The 15,085-nt window shown below is 39.9% G+C and overlaps 1 protein-coding gene across 3 annotated transcripts in view; it reads right to left on the bottom strand.

The window, feature by feature from the left end:
* STAT1 (signal transducer and activator of transcription 1) overlaps positions 1–15,085 on the bottom strand; it is a 1,683,855-nt gene that overhangs the window by 687,944 nt on the left and 980,826 nt on the right. For all 3 annotated transcript variants that reach the window (XM_044075195.1, XM_044075193.1, XM_044075194.1), the window contains one exon: positions 11,518–11,616. In XM_044075195.1, the coding sequence (XP_043931130.1) occupies positions 11,518–11,616 (99 nt within the window). The remainder of the gene's footprint in view (positions 1–11,517; positions 11,617–15,085) is intronic.

The following is a 15,085-nucleotide window of genomic DNA, read 5'->3' on the forward strand; positions in this document are numbered from 1 at the left end:
AAATCTAGCAATACTACTTTTGCTAGATTCAAACTTTTTTCTACATCTTCTTTTGAAAAATAACTTAGACTAAATCATTTCAGTAGTAGTTCATTATATTCTACTATGGCCTTCTTATAATAAGATAAATTAGTTTTTACATAAATTTCACTATCATTCAAATTATCATCACACATCTTTTTATATTGTAAATAATGCATAACCACTACTTGATGACACTTATCAGCTGGTTTAATAACCAGGTTCTCTCTTTTACTTAAATCCATTAAAGCCTTCCACTCATCCTTACACATGTTATAAACAACTTTATTTTTATTCTTCAAAAAATCCCTACACTTTTTATCTACCTCATAATTCACTATTGCTGAATATTGTTTGATAGTATCATTAGTAAATGGGGGTATAAAATCACTCTTGCTTTCTATTTTAGTTGTGTCCAACAAACAATATGCATTAACTTCACTATCTAAAGTAGAAGCACATGAAACATAAAATGTCACCTTCAGAATCTAAATCTGAAATACTATCCAGCATTTCAAAGATGTTATATACATCTTTACTTTGGAAAAAAATTCCAGTAAGTGTAGTTTCCTTATAAAACAAAACATTTCGCTATTAAAAATATGTTTCCGCATAAAACCAGTAGGGATACATTTTAAACCATAATTAAGAACAGCTAGTTTGCTGTCCTTTAAATCACATCCTGACAAATTAAGCACTAAATTTGAGTTGTTAACATCTGAACAATTTCTAACTCGCGTTAGAAATGCTAAAAAGTCAGTACCGTTTCTGCCATTGCTGTAGTCTACTGCTCTGTTCAAAACAACCCCTTTTCCATTCATTGTTTGGAGGCCCCTGATTACTCAGAAAATTGTTCATCATATAGTCTGGTTGTTGTGCATTTGGCAACGCTGGAAACAAAGCGCTGTCCCTTGTTTCTTCTTCGTATTCGGAGCCACTGTTAGCAGAAGATGCAAAAGAGACATGTCTTCAGCCTTCCCTTCCTAGGGAACGCCCACCCCTCTGATGTTTACTCTTGTTGGTACTGCTAAAGAAGTCTGTACCATTATTGTAATCTTTCAAATCACAATTTATTTTTTTAGGTTTTTGTTCAAATCACGATTTACTTTTTTTAGTTTTTTGTTCTATCAATTTATGTGAAAGTTCAAGCAGCTTTTCGATGGTCTCTTTCAATATGTTTTCAAAATTAATTGCAGTCAATTGCCCAAAGATAGAGGAACATAAAGATGCAATTTCTTCCTTAACCTTTGGTGCCTGACTACATCCCTCTCTATCAATATTTTGATCCATTCCAATATGCAATTATGAGCTGCAGCCATCCACCGCTTGTCATATACTTTATCTTCAGCACTGGTTGTATCAAACAGTAAAGAGGGATTCTTATAAACCCTTAAGCCCTGAGGGGTGATATCAAGTTCCACATACCTCTCTGTAGATATTGTAGATTACACTGCAAAGAGGTTTCCTTAATAAGTAATCTTTCCAGTTTATTGACTGATTCATGTAATTCTGGCTGCAACATTCCCATATTCCTCTGTCCTACAATAGAGAAAGGATTTTTCATACGAAGGCTTCGACCCTCTTCCAAAAATTCTCTGCATTGTAAAGCAGCCTGCTCTCTCACCTGAAAGCCTGGAACCGACTCAGCTGAAACATCAGCCCCTCTAGTAATAAAACTCTTGACAGTCCTTTGAGAATTACTTTGACAATCCATCCTAAACATCCGAGGAAGTTGGAAATCAGGATCACTGCCATAAAAGCAACAAATAAGCAGCACTGAAGAAATACCACCAAAAAACCAAAGCAGGAGACCACAGTGTAAAAAATTTAATCAATCTTAGCGCCTCAGCTATCAGCCTTCAAGAGATAAAATTCAGTATGACAAACCAACATTGTATAACAATTCCAATTATTCAATTAAGAAACACTCATTAAAAAAGACACTCATTAAGGAAAAAGCACTCATTAAAGAAAAACCCTCCAGTTACATTCATTATTTAACCCTTTAGGTGACAGTGTTTCATATTTTAATATACACACAGTTTCTTTATACAAAAGTCTTTGCTTAACTTCCCCATCATCACTACCAGCAACTATTTCCAATATTGTAGCTCTTAGACATTTGCTATCACCATTGTGGCACACTGAGCTTTTCACTTTTTTTTTAATATCTCTTAAGTGTTCCTGCAACCTCATTCTAAACATTCTCTTAGTTTCACCAATATAGAATAAGTTGCAGGAATACCTTAATGCATACACCACACCCTTTGTAGTGCAGCTTCCACTAAACCTAGGACTAAACTTTAGTCCATTAATATTGTCAAAGAAAGGCACAACATACTGGCAAACAGAACAGTCCCCACAAGGCTGAATAACTCTCATATTAACCCTCATAAATAGCTCTTGTTTAGGACACCTAAAGTGGCTATGAACTACTAAATCCATAATACTTCTACCTCTTTTCATAGATAAAGATGGCTTACTGGGCAAAATATTTTTTAATTTTTGGTCATTGTTTAGAAATCCCCAATAGTATTTAACTATATCGTAGATTTCCTTAGTATTAAAGTCAAATGTAGTGACAAAATATACTTGTTTCATGTTCCTATCATTTTATAGCATTTATACTTGTTATAATGTTGTTGTATTTTAACCCTATTGTCATCTCGGCATTGTATTAATGTAAATAATTTCTTCAGTGCCTCTTCAACATTAATTAACTTTTGTCCTTTACTTAAAAATTGGGCACATGCAAATTCTAGATCTTTCCACATAAATAAATCATCACTATTTAAGCCTACATATTCTAAGATATTCCCCATATGGTAAGGCTTCAATTAAATGTTCTGGGTGACAACTCCCCCCATTCAAAACATGATTTACCTCTGGAAATTTCCTATGGACTCTAGTTCATATTTTTGTCCTACAATGCCTTCTAACTGTATATCTAAATAAGAAACTTTATTTTCCACTTGTAAGCCATCAAATCCAATACCAAAGCTATTACACTGCAAATCTGCAAAAAATTGTGGCACCTGAGATTTTCCACCATCACATATGAAAATCAAATCATCTATGAACCTTAAATATTTAACCACATATTTCTTGAAAAATTCCATTCTACTTAAATATTTTGCTCAAACAGGTCCATGAACAAGTTTGCATATGGGGGCAAAAGATGCCCCCATCACTGTTCCTTTTATCTGAGGAAAACCTCTCCATTAAATTCAAAATAATTATGTTCTAAACAAAATTGTCTAATCCTCTCTTTAATGCTCACAGTGAAAAACACATATATTAACATTTGTACATTTCCCTAGCACTGGGCTTCCAGGCAGACAGAATGACAAAAACTACCCTTTTGGGGTAAGCTATGACCTTGTTCATCACTGGAATTGCAGATAACAAATATTTAAAATGCAGGATTGTAGGTCCAGGTGAAACCTGTAGGATGAGTGAATCAAAAGGGTTTTGAATGATCTTAACCTGACAGACTTCTCCAGAAGGAAAGGCCACAGGCAAAAAAAAAAAAAAAGAAAAATTGTCAAGGTCAATATAAGGCTATGCGAATAAACTTAGCCCTGATCAATCTGGCTTGTGTACAAACTTTTGAATGAATGGAAAAGGTGAAAATACATACAATAGGCCTGGACTACAGCTTCTCAAGGTCACTGCTCAAAGAAATCAGTGCATTTTGCACTGGTAAGGTTAGGAAGGCAAAATTAGAGAGGCTTCTTCCATTGGCAGAAAATAATTTTTGCCACCTTCTAGATCTCGGACCACAACTGTGGCATTAGTAGGTATCAGATGAGCCTTCCTACTAGGGATTTGTTGTTTCCAGGTATATCATTAGCAACTAGAAAACAATATGAGGACATGGCTCATTCTCATAATCTCACTGCCTTGTGAAACAGGGAACAGGATCGCACCTCTCCTTGTTTGTTGATGTATATCACCATTACCATACTGCAGCAGTCATTACAGTCTATCGCAAAAACTCCTAAACAGAAGGAGGTACTGAAAGGTGTGCAGGGGGAGCAGAACTGCCCTCATTTCCAAGATGTTGATGTGTAGGCTATTCTCAGTCTGTGACCATGCACCTTGAAACAACTTTTCTTAACAATACTTTTCCATCCTATGGCTGAGGCATCCATAGTGACTGTCACTGATGTCTGGGAACTTACAAGAGAAGAAGCAGGCATTGAGAATTCACCATGCCAGGTGACTCTGACATGCCTATAAAATTCTGATACAATCTGGCATCAGATCTTAGCACTGGTTACAATGGAGGACTCATGTGGTACCTTGGAAACATTATCAGGAAGATCATGGCCACCATGAGCTCCAAAGCCCTTGGTGCTGACACTGCTTTGGAATGCTAGACTTTATCCATGTGAACACTGCAAGAATGTCCTTCTCAAGGGAAACTGGCCCTGCACTGACTGGTGTCCAGCAAACAATCTACAGTTTGCGTCTGACACTTGGAAAGGTGTACAGTGATCCCCAAGGACTGGAACTGCTGCAGAAGAGAATCATTGATGGATATCAGTTTCTGTATGTTTGGAGTCACCAGGAGTCAGGCTTCAGAATCCTCTCAATCACAACACACCACTAAGCCATAACTTACTTAGAGGCTATAAAGAAAAAAAATTGCCAAAGCTTCCTTGATCACAATTTAAAGATTCCAGTCCCCTGTGTACAAGGCAGCATGTTCTCCTTCTCTCCACTCACACATACTGCAAATCCACATAACTTACCCAAGAGTCACCAGCAAGGCAGCTTAAGTCCACGCAGGGAAATATTTTAGTCACAGATGATTCTGTAGTGATGAATACAGACTTCACACTCCTCAAATCAGACAAGAAAAGGGTGACTGATTCACTCCTGTGGTATAGAGGGATAAAGCCCTGACTACAGCCTAGCTGACTCAAGTTCAATTAGCAGCCTGGGCAACTGATGGAGTAGGAAAGGGATGGGCATGCCCCTCTTAGGTGGGAGGGCACTCACTGATATGCTCCTAAAGGGGAGGCATTGTCCAAAGAGGGAAGTTGCTCTTCAACACAATCAATGAGTGTGGGGGAGTGGAAAGGGGAAGTGGGTAGGGTATAAAAAACATAAAGAAAACCTGGACAGAAGCACAGACCAGACAACATCCCAGGACATCCTTAAGATCCATGACTGGCCTCTGCAATAATGAAGTAAGTCTTGGGGTTGGGGTAGGAGAACAGCTGGTAGACCCACTGTGAACCTGGGGCACTGGGAGCTAAGCCGGTAAAGATGACAGTCAAGGGGACCTAAAAAAAAAAAAACAGAAGAACAGAGTGACTGTGAATTGTTTGTCCAACACCAGGATCAATGATGTTACAAAGGCCCAAAGATCGCTTAAATCATGCAAACACAGCTACAACCTAGTGGTGGCTCATGTGAGAGTTAATGGCCTGAGGCACTCCACCTAGAGTTACATGCAGAGAGACATGATGAAACTTACTATGCATGTGTTAAGAGGTAGGAATGAAGGAATTCCCAGCATAAGCTATCAAACACTTACTCTGTACAGAAATTAAATAACAATAATGGAATTCTTTAAAAAAATTTGATTCCCTTTGAATCATCTTTACTCTATTAATTTTATCAAATATTTGTTTCCCTTCAGCAACACCTCATTGATCCATTATCTATCAGCTTTGGTAACATTTTTGCCATTCTCTTAGCTAATATACACATAAAAAAATCATGATTTAAACTGGTCGATATGATGCAGGATTTGCAGGGTCCTTGCCCTCTTTCAGCAATCCTACCATCAGTGCCTTTTTCCACATTGCAGGTATTTCTCACCTTTCAAAACATTATTAAACACAGAGATCCAAATTTTTAGCAACCACTTTATAATACATCAGTTTTTATTTTTCCATTATACATCCTGTTGGTTCCTGAGCTTCTGCCTTATCAGGCTTTGAAATACTGCATTTTCCAAAAACAATTTCAAATGTATGTCTTCCTGATTTTATACTCCTCTATTCTATATAGATTTTCATAAGATTGATGAAATACCTCCATTATGAAGTCAAGATTCCTAGTTAATCTTTCCAGATTTTGCCGCAGGTACTTCCAATTTCTGTTGCCTAAGTCTTTGTGCTAATAAATTCTGTGCTCTGGGATTATTGTCAAAAAACATCGCTATTTTTCTAAACTCATGCATTTTATCCAAACACTCACTTATTTTCCATTTAGCATTCTGTCTCTCTCCTCAGCAATATTTTAACCTTTGTCAAGTCTTCTAAATGTTTTTGTTGCTTTCCTCACAGCTTTTTCTCCCTTACTTCCACTGTATCTTTAAAACCCATTTATTTTTATCCCACATGCTAATAAGCCACTCAAGAATGACTTCTGACTGTCATAATAAATAACTCCTGAATTTTACCTGTCAACCATCTCGTAATCCCTTCTCTTATCTTTTTAATAACCGTACAGAAACACAAAAGCCATTTTTTATTATAGGCCTTTATTTATTTACTTTAGATTTTATTGATGCATGGTCAGACATCATTACTGGATGGCTCTCAAAGCTTTCTACCAAGTGAACATGATCCTGCGATGTATAGCTTCAGTCCAGCTTACATAAACTCCCTCCAAGCTGCTGCTACATAAAAAACATCCTCAATACCAAACACTTTTATGCACTTCTTCAAAAATCTATTCTCCCCAGTTAATTCTAGAACACCATGCTAGACAGCTCTGAGTAGTCAGAAGAAAGGAACAATCTAATATCAATCTGCAGATGAGCACACTGCAGTACCAACAGTAGGGAGAAACGAAGCAGATATGAAAAGAAGCAACAGCTGTATCCAGTAGTAACAAAATTGTCCAGTAGGAGGAGGCGACAGCAACTGACGCCGGACCTAGACTTTGGAACTCGGTCCGACTGCGGGTAGCCTGCCAGCAGGATAACCCACTTGTAATGACTGCAACAGTGAAACACGATGAACATCTGATGTGGAATAAGGTGAAGTTCCAAGACTGGAAAAACTCCCTTATCAGCCTCAACAAAAAGTTGAGATCCCTCATCAAATCCTCTAAAGTTAGCTGTGAAAGCAGAATTGCAGCAGATAGTAAAGACAACCACAAGGCCTTCTATAGTTATGCAAAGAATCTCCATGTCAACAGCCAGATTTGCTCTGAGCTACTGCACAATGGTACCTCCTATACCGAGCCAACAGATATTGCCAGTATACTGGCTGACAGATTAAGTGCCAACTTTACCCCTCCCCCCCAAAGGACCAATCACAATACCAGTAGATTGCCAGGTACCCAGTATTACTGCTGCACAGGTTAAAATAGCACTGTCCAAGGCCAAGAATACAGCTTCAGGGCCTAACAATATCTCTGGCTGTGTTCTACATGAACTACAGAGTGAACTGGCATTTCACCTGTGTGCCCTGTTCAATCACAGCCTCACCTCCAGCTTTGTCTCTACTGAATGGTGCACTGCTACAGTCATCCCTCTCCACAAAGGAGGAGTGACTACAGATTCTAAACTGCAAGGAACCACCACGATGAAGAAGAAAAACAGTTTATTTTAACAAAAGGAACAAGCGCTTTCACTCACCACCATGGCGCGCTTCATCAGGTTACATTAATTAATTAAAACTTAGTGCTTATATATACAAGACACTCCCAATTATTTAATCTAAAACATCAATTAAAATAATTAATTAAACATTTAAAGAAATAGCACCAGATAGCATCAAATTTTAAGTGAGCAAAAGTCGTTTAAATATACAAAACTTGTTTATATATATATATACCTAGTTATAAAGGCATCAAAAGAAAATGTTCCACTTGCATAGGCAAGCATCATACTCAGTTAACATGACTCAAACCAAGTATTTACATCAGTTTCATATCCCAACATCAAATCAAGAACTCTACCTATTTCTTACAGAATCATCATGGACCTAATAAACAAGGATATAGGGAATCTCCAAACTCAGGATCCCACAAAGTTTGTTTTTGTGAAGGGTAGATCATGCCTGCTCAACTTGGTCGACTTATTTGTGTCAGTCACCAGAGCTGTGAAGGCAAGGTGGTTTATACAACCTACCTTGATCTGGCCAAGGCTTTTGATACCATTCCCCACTCAGGAATCATAGAAAAACTGACTAAGCTAGGCATCAACCCCTATATCACTAGGTGGGTTGCATACTGAACCACAGATAGCACCCACAGTGTGAAAGTAGCTGACTCCAAGTCAGACTGCCGACTAGTCAACAGTGGAGTCCCACAGGGTTCTGTCTGGGTTCTCTCCTGTTTGGTATCTACTTCTCTGAAGTCCAGGCCAACATGAAGGGACTCTGGCTGACAAAGTTCACAGATGACTGCAAGTTGGGAGCTATTATTAACTCCCCAAGTGATGTTGACATCCTGCAGAATGGCCTCACTGAGACCAACGACTGGTGTCAGAACCATGGCCTTAAGCTCAATGCCAAAAAATGTGTCGTCATCCCCTTTGTGAAAAACCCATGAATTACACTGATGGTAGTCCACTGAACACAGAAGGCTTTATAAGAGATATGGGAACACAGGTTGACAGCAACCTCTCTTTTGATCACCACATTGCCACTGGGGTCAGAAAGGCCTTCTATGTGGCACATATTATTACTAAGGATTTTTTATCCAGGAAGAAAGAGGTCATTGTCTCCCTCTACTCTTCCCTCATTAGGCCAATCATCGAGTACAATACCCCATTTGGCATGTACCTCACTAGACACCTGCAAACAACTGGAGAGGCTGCAAAAGTACCTCACAAAGAGGATTCTAGGCCTTGAACACTTGTCCTATATGGACAGACTTAAAAAACTCCAACTACTGTCTGTCTCATATTGCCTACTTAGAGATGATCTCTGCTTGACTTACAAAGCCATGTCTGACCCAGCTCTGTTGGAAATGCTGCATCTAAAGAAATCCCAATCCCTCCGCACCACATGCTCCAGAGACCTTAACCTCATTACCACAATTAAGAGAACATACTGGAGGGACAGGTTCATAACCCAGAGACTGCCCATGCTATGGAACAGACTTCCCATACATGTCAAGCAGAACACCTCGCTGACCCTCTAACAGAAATCTTGATGAGTGGATGGAAAACAGAAAGTTCACCCCGGGGATAACTCCAGAGGCTCTACTCGACAAAGGCACTGGGAACTAAGGTCGGGTGGCACTATGCCAGGGAAATCCTATGGCTAGGCTTGTAAAGGCCCCAGGGGCATTAGCCTAGTATACACCTATGAACTTCTGAACCTATGAACACTATCCAGTGTCAAGTGACAACAATTGCACAGCTAACCTACTTGATGTAACAAGATTACATTTTTAAGATCCAGAATGGGATAATGCCTTCCAAACTTCCAAGACTGAAGTAAAATAATTTCCTCCTACTCCCATGGTGTACTCTGACCAGAGCTGCTTATCTAAAAGGACAGAGATTAAGCAAGCAGGACCTCTAACTCCAAAGTGTATAAAAAAGCAGGGCAAGTTGAGGGGAGAGGGACTAAGGCATTGACAAACTTCAATACCTAACCTCCACAAATGATGTCCAGGACTCAGAAGCTGCATTCTACTAGAAAGCCTGATTTAGTTGAGAAAAATAAAGACTACTAAGGGGCTGAAATTGCAACTAAGGCCATATTCTTTCAGTGGATCTGGCAGGCGGGCCAGGAGTGAGGATGGGAAGGAGTCTGGAACATAGGACCCTCTTCTTAATTAAGACAATTTCTGGAGAACAAGCAGGAAAATGCATGCTCTCTCCCAGATAAATTGAGGTTTTCCTCTCCTCTCCTCTCCCCTGGATGTTTTCAATGACTTTATTAAAAAAATCATGAAAAGGGCCTCATTCCTAAAAGCAGCATAAGAATATTCTTCCTCACCTGCTCAGGTAATGAGGATCCTTTTTACCAGAACGCCTTATAAAAGCAGCAGAATTAAAAAAAAGAATAGCTACTTCATCCACTGTACATCACGCTACAAGAAAATATACATTTGCGGACACATGCAGGAGTTTTTCTCTGTTCTGTGGACATGGAACAAAAAAGTGACCTTTTAAAAGTTTGACTGACTAAACAGGATAGGAAATGTGTCATGTGGGAGAACTAATTAAAGGACGGCAATGCAAAAGTGTTACAAGATTAAATTATTTTCCCATACAGATACATGGCCTTAGATTACCAGTAAGGAAGAAGGCAGAAAAATGTTATAGTATCAGTGATCTACTCTGGGCAGAAAAAAAAAAACAAAATAACTCCATCTTCAAATGTTTTGCAAATAGGAACCCTTGGTTTGCTTCATGTAAGCATTCAGGCATTTCTTGGGGGAATAAGAAAAGTGAGTAAACTGTATCATATTAGCAGCACCACAAAGGAAGAACTGTCAGCAGAAGAGTTGGTAGTAGAGTACTCTTTTACACAGAGGGCCATCAAACTCCAGAGGCTTCATAATAAATAAGGAATACGCGGAGGACTGAGAAAAGCTTTTTTCTTCAGCTCCCTATCGCTTCCACTGCTAAGCTTCCTCTGTACTCCCATGAACCCTACTGAAACCACCCCCCTTTAGGTTCATACTTTGTTCTGTGTACAAGTTAAATCCTACCACATCCCTTAAAATAGGTGGGTGCTCCTCTTTGGGAATGAAGGAGAGCTTTATTACATCATCCTTATGAGATCCCATGTCTGCATTCAAGTGCAAAGTCAGGATGTGGTCATTATACATAAGCCTAGAAGTGGAGATTTTTATGTATGTGGGGTAGAGAAATCCTACCCTCACATCATGAGATGACCCTACCAGAATGAGCAGTCATTGTGATGGTACTGATTCAAGATATTGCAACAACACAGTCACTTTACAGGGCCTTGATTTTTTTCCTAGGTATACACCTAGGCACTTTTTTGAAATGACTGTTACAAGAGTTACATGGAATACTACAAGGGTATGGAACAAGCTAGGGTCAATGGGTATTGCAAGCCCCCTAACTCTGGTGCAAGTACTCCAAGAATGGCCAAAAGGGAAATGCCACTATATCATAAGATTTAAGAATGAAAGAAGCATGCAAGAAGGCTAACAAAGGGTAAGCTCATGCATGAGACCCACTGTGTAGAGCACTTTAAAATTTAGTATTACACAGTGTTGTACTCACAGACCTTATTGCCTGCCATTGCTGGTGATGTATGTTGATAGAGAGTGCTTACCATTTTGTAATCACACCTGTAAGATGCCTTACTTCAAGAAGATAAGCCACAAATCTTACACACACACACACACACACACACACACACACACACACACACACACACACACACACACACACACACACACACACACACACACACACACACACACACACACACACACACACACACACACACACACACACACACACAGCACAGTTTTACCTAAACATACTTCAAATATCAAGCTTTCCTGGTTATACCATAAAATGTACTGTACCTTGGGCTCATTAGTCAGCATGTTATACCACAAAATGGAGGCCCAGCCACTGGGAAGCTGGCTAACATTCGAGATTACCACTATTGGAAGAGACGTGGTCTGAAAATAAAACATAAAAGAAAGACGAACAAATCAAACGCAAGAACTGTTGCTCTGTCTGAAATACATAAGCAAGTAAAGAAAGGTACATTCTTCAAATGTCAGCATATATTTCAAACAAACTGTAAAGAAGTAAATATAATTCTATTCTATAATTACAAAAAATGTAAAAGTGACTGCAATTGAAGTGATTCATTATACAAAGTAATGGATAATAATTGGTGAAAGATCATACTTCTAGGAATGCTGCTAAAAAAGTTTTGATTCTTGTGCCCTAAAATGCAATACTTATTTGCCAGCTGCATGACACAGCAAACAATACAGTTGTGTCTACTTACCATAAACGCAGATGTTCAAGTGACTCCACTGTTGTAGTAATAACTGACTGGAATTTCCTACTGTGGAAGCCAGTGGCTGGCCTGAATACTAGATTTTGTCCTCTGCTCCAGGCCAGGTGGAAACCCTTGACTGGCCGGAATACCAGATTTTGTCCTCTTCTCCAGGCCAAGTGGAAGCCCTCACCTCTAATGTTAGCACGTCAGGCTATAAGTGTAGTAGGAGATTGCCCTTTTCTCAGGTCTTTCTTGTCCTCACAGAACTGCAGCCCCACTCTCTGAGCCCTAGGCCAGAAGCACAATCCACCCACACTGACCCCAGCAGGGCCAAGGTAAAGGGCACCTGTAGGGTAATTTGGATGGGGAGGGAACCTAAAAGAGGGATATATGGAGCTCACCCCAACTCATAACAATTACAGAGGTGAAGGAGGGAGGCAAAACTTCTGCAACTGTGAAGACATGAACATCTACATGTATGGTAACTAGACAGAAGTGTACTATGTTTATCATGTTTCACTTTTGCAGTAAGAACTCATAAAAAGGCTTCCCAAAGTCGCAGGACAGAGGGTTGGTGAGATGAAGTCAAGCAAAGAGGATAGAAGCCCCTGCAGAATTGCAGAGGAGAACCCAGCTCTACCTCTAGAAAAACAGGACAAGTTATAGTGCTTCGTAAAGGTGTGAACTGAAGATCAGATGGCTGCTTCCAGAACTTCTTTGGTGGACACTCCCCTGAAAAAAAACAGCGGTAGTGTCTGTGGCTTTGGAGGAATGGCTTCTAATTTGGTCTGGGACATTTCTGCCATAGTTCTTGGAGTTATAGATCCACTTAGAGATAGCCTGTTTGCTAAACGGTTAGCCCATTTTTTAGGGGGCAAAGGTGACAAAGAGTTGGTCTGACTTCCTAAATATTTTGTCCTGTCCAAGTAAAACCTGAGCTGTCTATGTACATCCAAAGAATATAAGCCCCCCCCCACCCCAGTTTTGTGAGTTTGGGAAAAAGCAGAGAGAGATTTATAGTTGATTCAGGAGGGGTCCAGTAACCATCTTAGGCATAAATGTAGAGTTAGTCCTCAGACAGACTGTGTCTAGGTGAAGTCTGAGGAAGGGCTCCTTACACTTCAGTGTCTGTTAGTCAGAAATTCTCCTGGTTGGGATGACAACTACTAGAAATGCAGTTAAAAGCTGTTAATTCAAAACGAGGCAGAATGCACTTCTTCAAAGCAAAACAGGTCCCATGAAGGAACAGCAGCTCTCCTGGGGACCTTAGGTGGATGATGCCCTTGAGGAACTGTTTCATCATAAGATGAAAAAACGGAGCGGGCTGCATGGACAGGCAGACAGAAGCATGAAATTTGATGGAGGAGTAGAGAAGCCTTTGTAGACGTGTTCAGTGAGATAGGTCAGTACCAGAATGGCAGGTTAGCTAATAAAGTTTGTTGGCCCTTGGTCTGGCCTCAAACAGTAAATATTTTCTATTTTGATATCCAAGTACTGGGTTTTCTGGGCTCTTTTAGAATATTTACAATATCCTTGTCTAAGAGTTGGCTCTACAGAATAAGGATTATATCCTCCAGGTAGACAGCTTCAGGGCGTATACTGTAGCTCCTCCTTTCTGTGTCAAGAGATCCACATTCTCTGGAAGCAGCAAAGTTTTTTGCCTGCTCATGTTATGCAACAGAAGGAACCAATGCTGTCTTGGCCAGAAGCATGTAATCAAGCTCACCCTCAGGTCTCCTCCTTGATCTTTATTAGTAACCTGGGGAAGAGAGGTATGGGAGGGAAGACATACTGAAACAGACCTGTCTATGGGAAAGAGAAGGTGTCTGTCCTCTAGCCTCTGTTGTCTGTGGCACTTGAGGAATACTTTTTTAACTGGCTGTTTTTCTGAGGGGCAAAAAGGTCTGCTTTTGGCACTCCCGATTTTTCTGTGACTTCTTTGAAGAAGCATTTTTTTAGCATCCACTTCTGGAGGTGGTTTGCCAGATTGTTGCTTTCTCCTGGACGGTACTGCGCTATCAGGTGCAACCTTATTTTTTATGCCACCTCCCAGACCTGCATAGTGAAGTGACAGAGTGAGTAGGAATGGTTACCTCCCCATTTGTTTATGTACCACATCACTGGTGCTGTCTGTTTTCATCAGAAGGGTGCCAGGTTTACACAAGTTTTTGATGCCATCATGCCCATGTACATTACCATAATTTCTTTTTGACTGATATGAATTTGGAGTAAGGCTGTCTCCCACTTACCTTGTACTCAAAGCACACCTGCGTGTGTGCCCCAGGTTAAGTCTGAAGCACTTGAGGTCATAATTTGGTTCCCTAACGGACACTGAAAGGGTAGCTCCTTGTTCTGAAAGTAGGCAACTACAGGCCAAAGCAGGTCTTTTTTCAAGGATGGGAGAATATTTACCTTAAAGCCTAGAATTGTTTTGTGCTGGTACCATAAACCTTTGTGGAGTAATTGTATTTTCCTCATGTGCAGCTTTTGCCTGAGGAAATCATAAGAATGCAGACAGCCATGCACCCCAGAGCTCTAAGAATCTCTCTGTCAGTTGATTCCTGCTGGGATACTGATTTGAAGTATCTGGTCAGAAAATTATGATCTTTTCCTGGGGGAGAAAGGCCATTTGTTTTTCTGTGTCTACCAGAGCTCCTCAAGGTACAATGTTTGATTCTCAGTTTTGAAAACATAATTAGATAGTCTTAAAATGGCCCACAATGACAGCTAGCTTAGTATTTACCTATGAACCTAAACTTCTCTGTGAGGAAGGGTTGGCATAATGGTTAAGATCTTTACCTCACAGATACAAGGTACAGAGTTTGATTCTGACCTCTTGTTATTAGCTAAGCCTGCAATAGTCTGCAGACTGATAGCCTAGTATTTACCTATGAGCCCATGAAACATCTGGCCACTTAAACCATCAAAGTTCTGTGCCACACTAAATCTTTGGATTGAGGGTTGGTATAATGATTAAGGTGTTTTCCTCACAATCATAAGGTATAAGATCTGATTCTCACCTTTGAAAGGGAAATTGGCTAGGCTTAAAATGGCCCAGAAGGGCAGCTTGCCTAGTACTTACCTATGAATACCAGTCTGATTGAGGTATTAAGACTAGATTTCTTTATGTTCAGGGA

Source organism: Protopterus annectens, chromosome 6.part0 (assembly GCF_019279795.1).
Source record: "Protopterus annectens isolate FY-2018-M chromosome 6.part0, PAN1.0, whole genome shotgun sequence".
Lineage (NCBI taxonomy): Eukaryota > Metazoa > Chordata > Ceratodontiformes > Protopteridae > Protopterus > Protopterus annectens.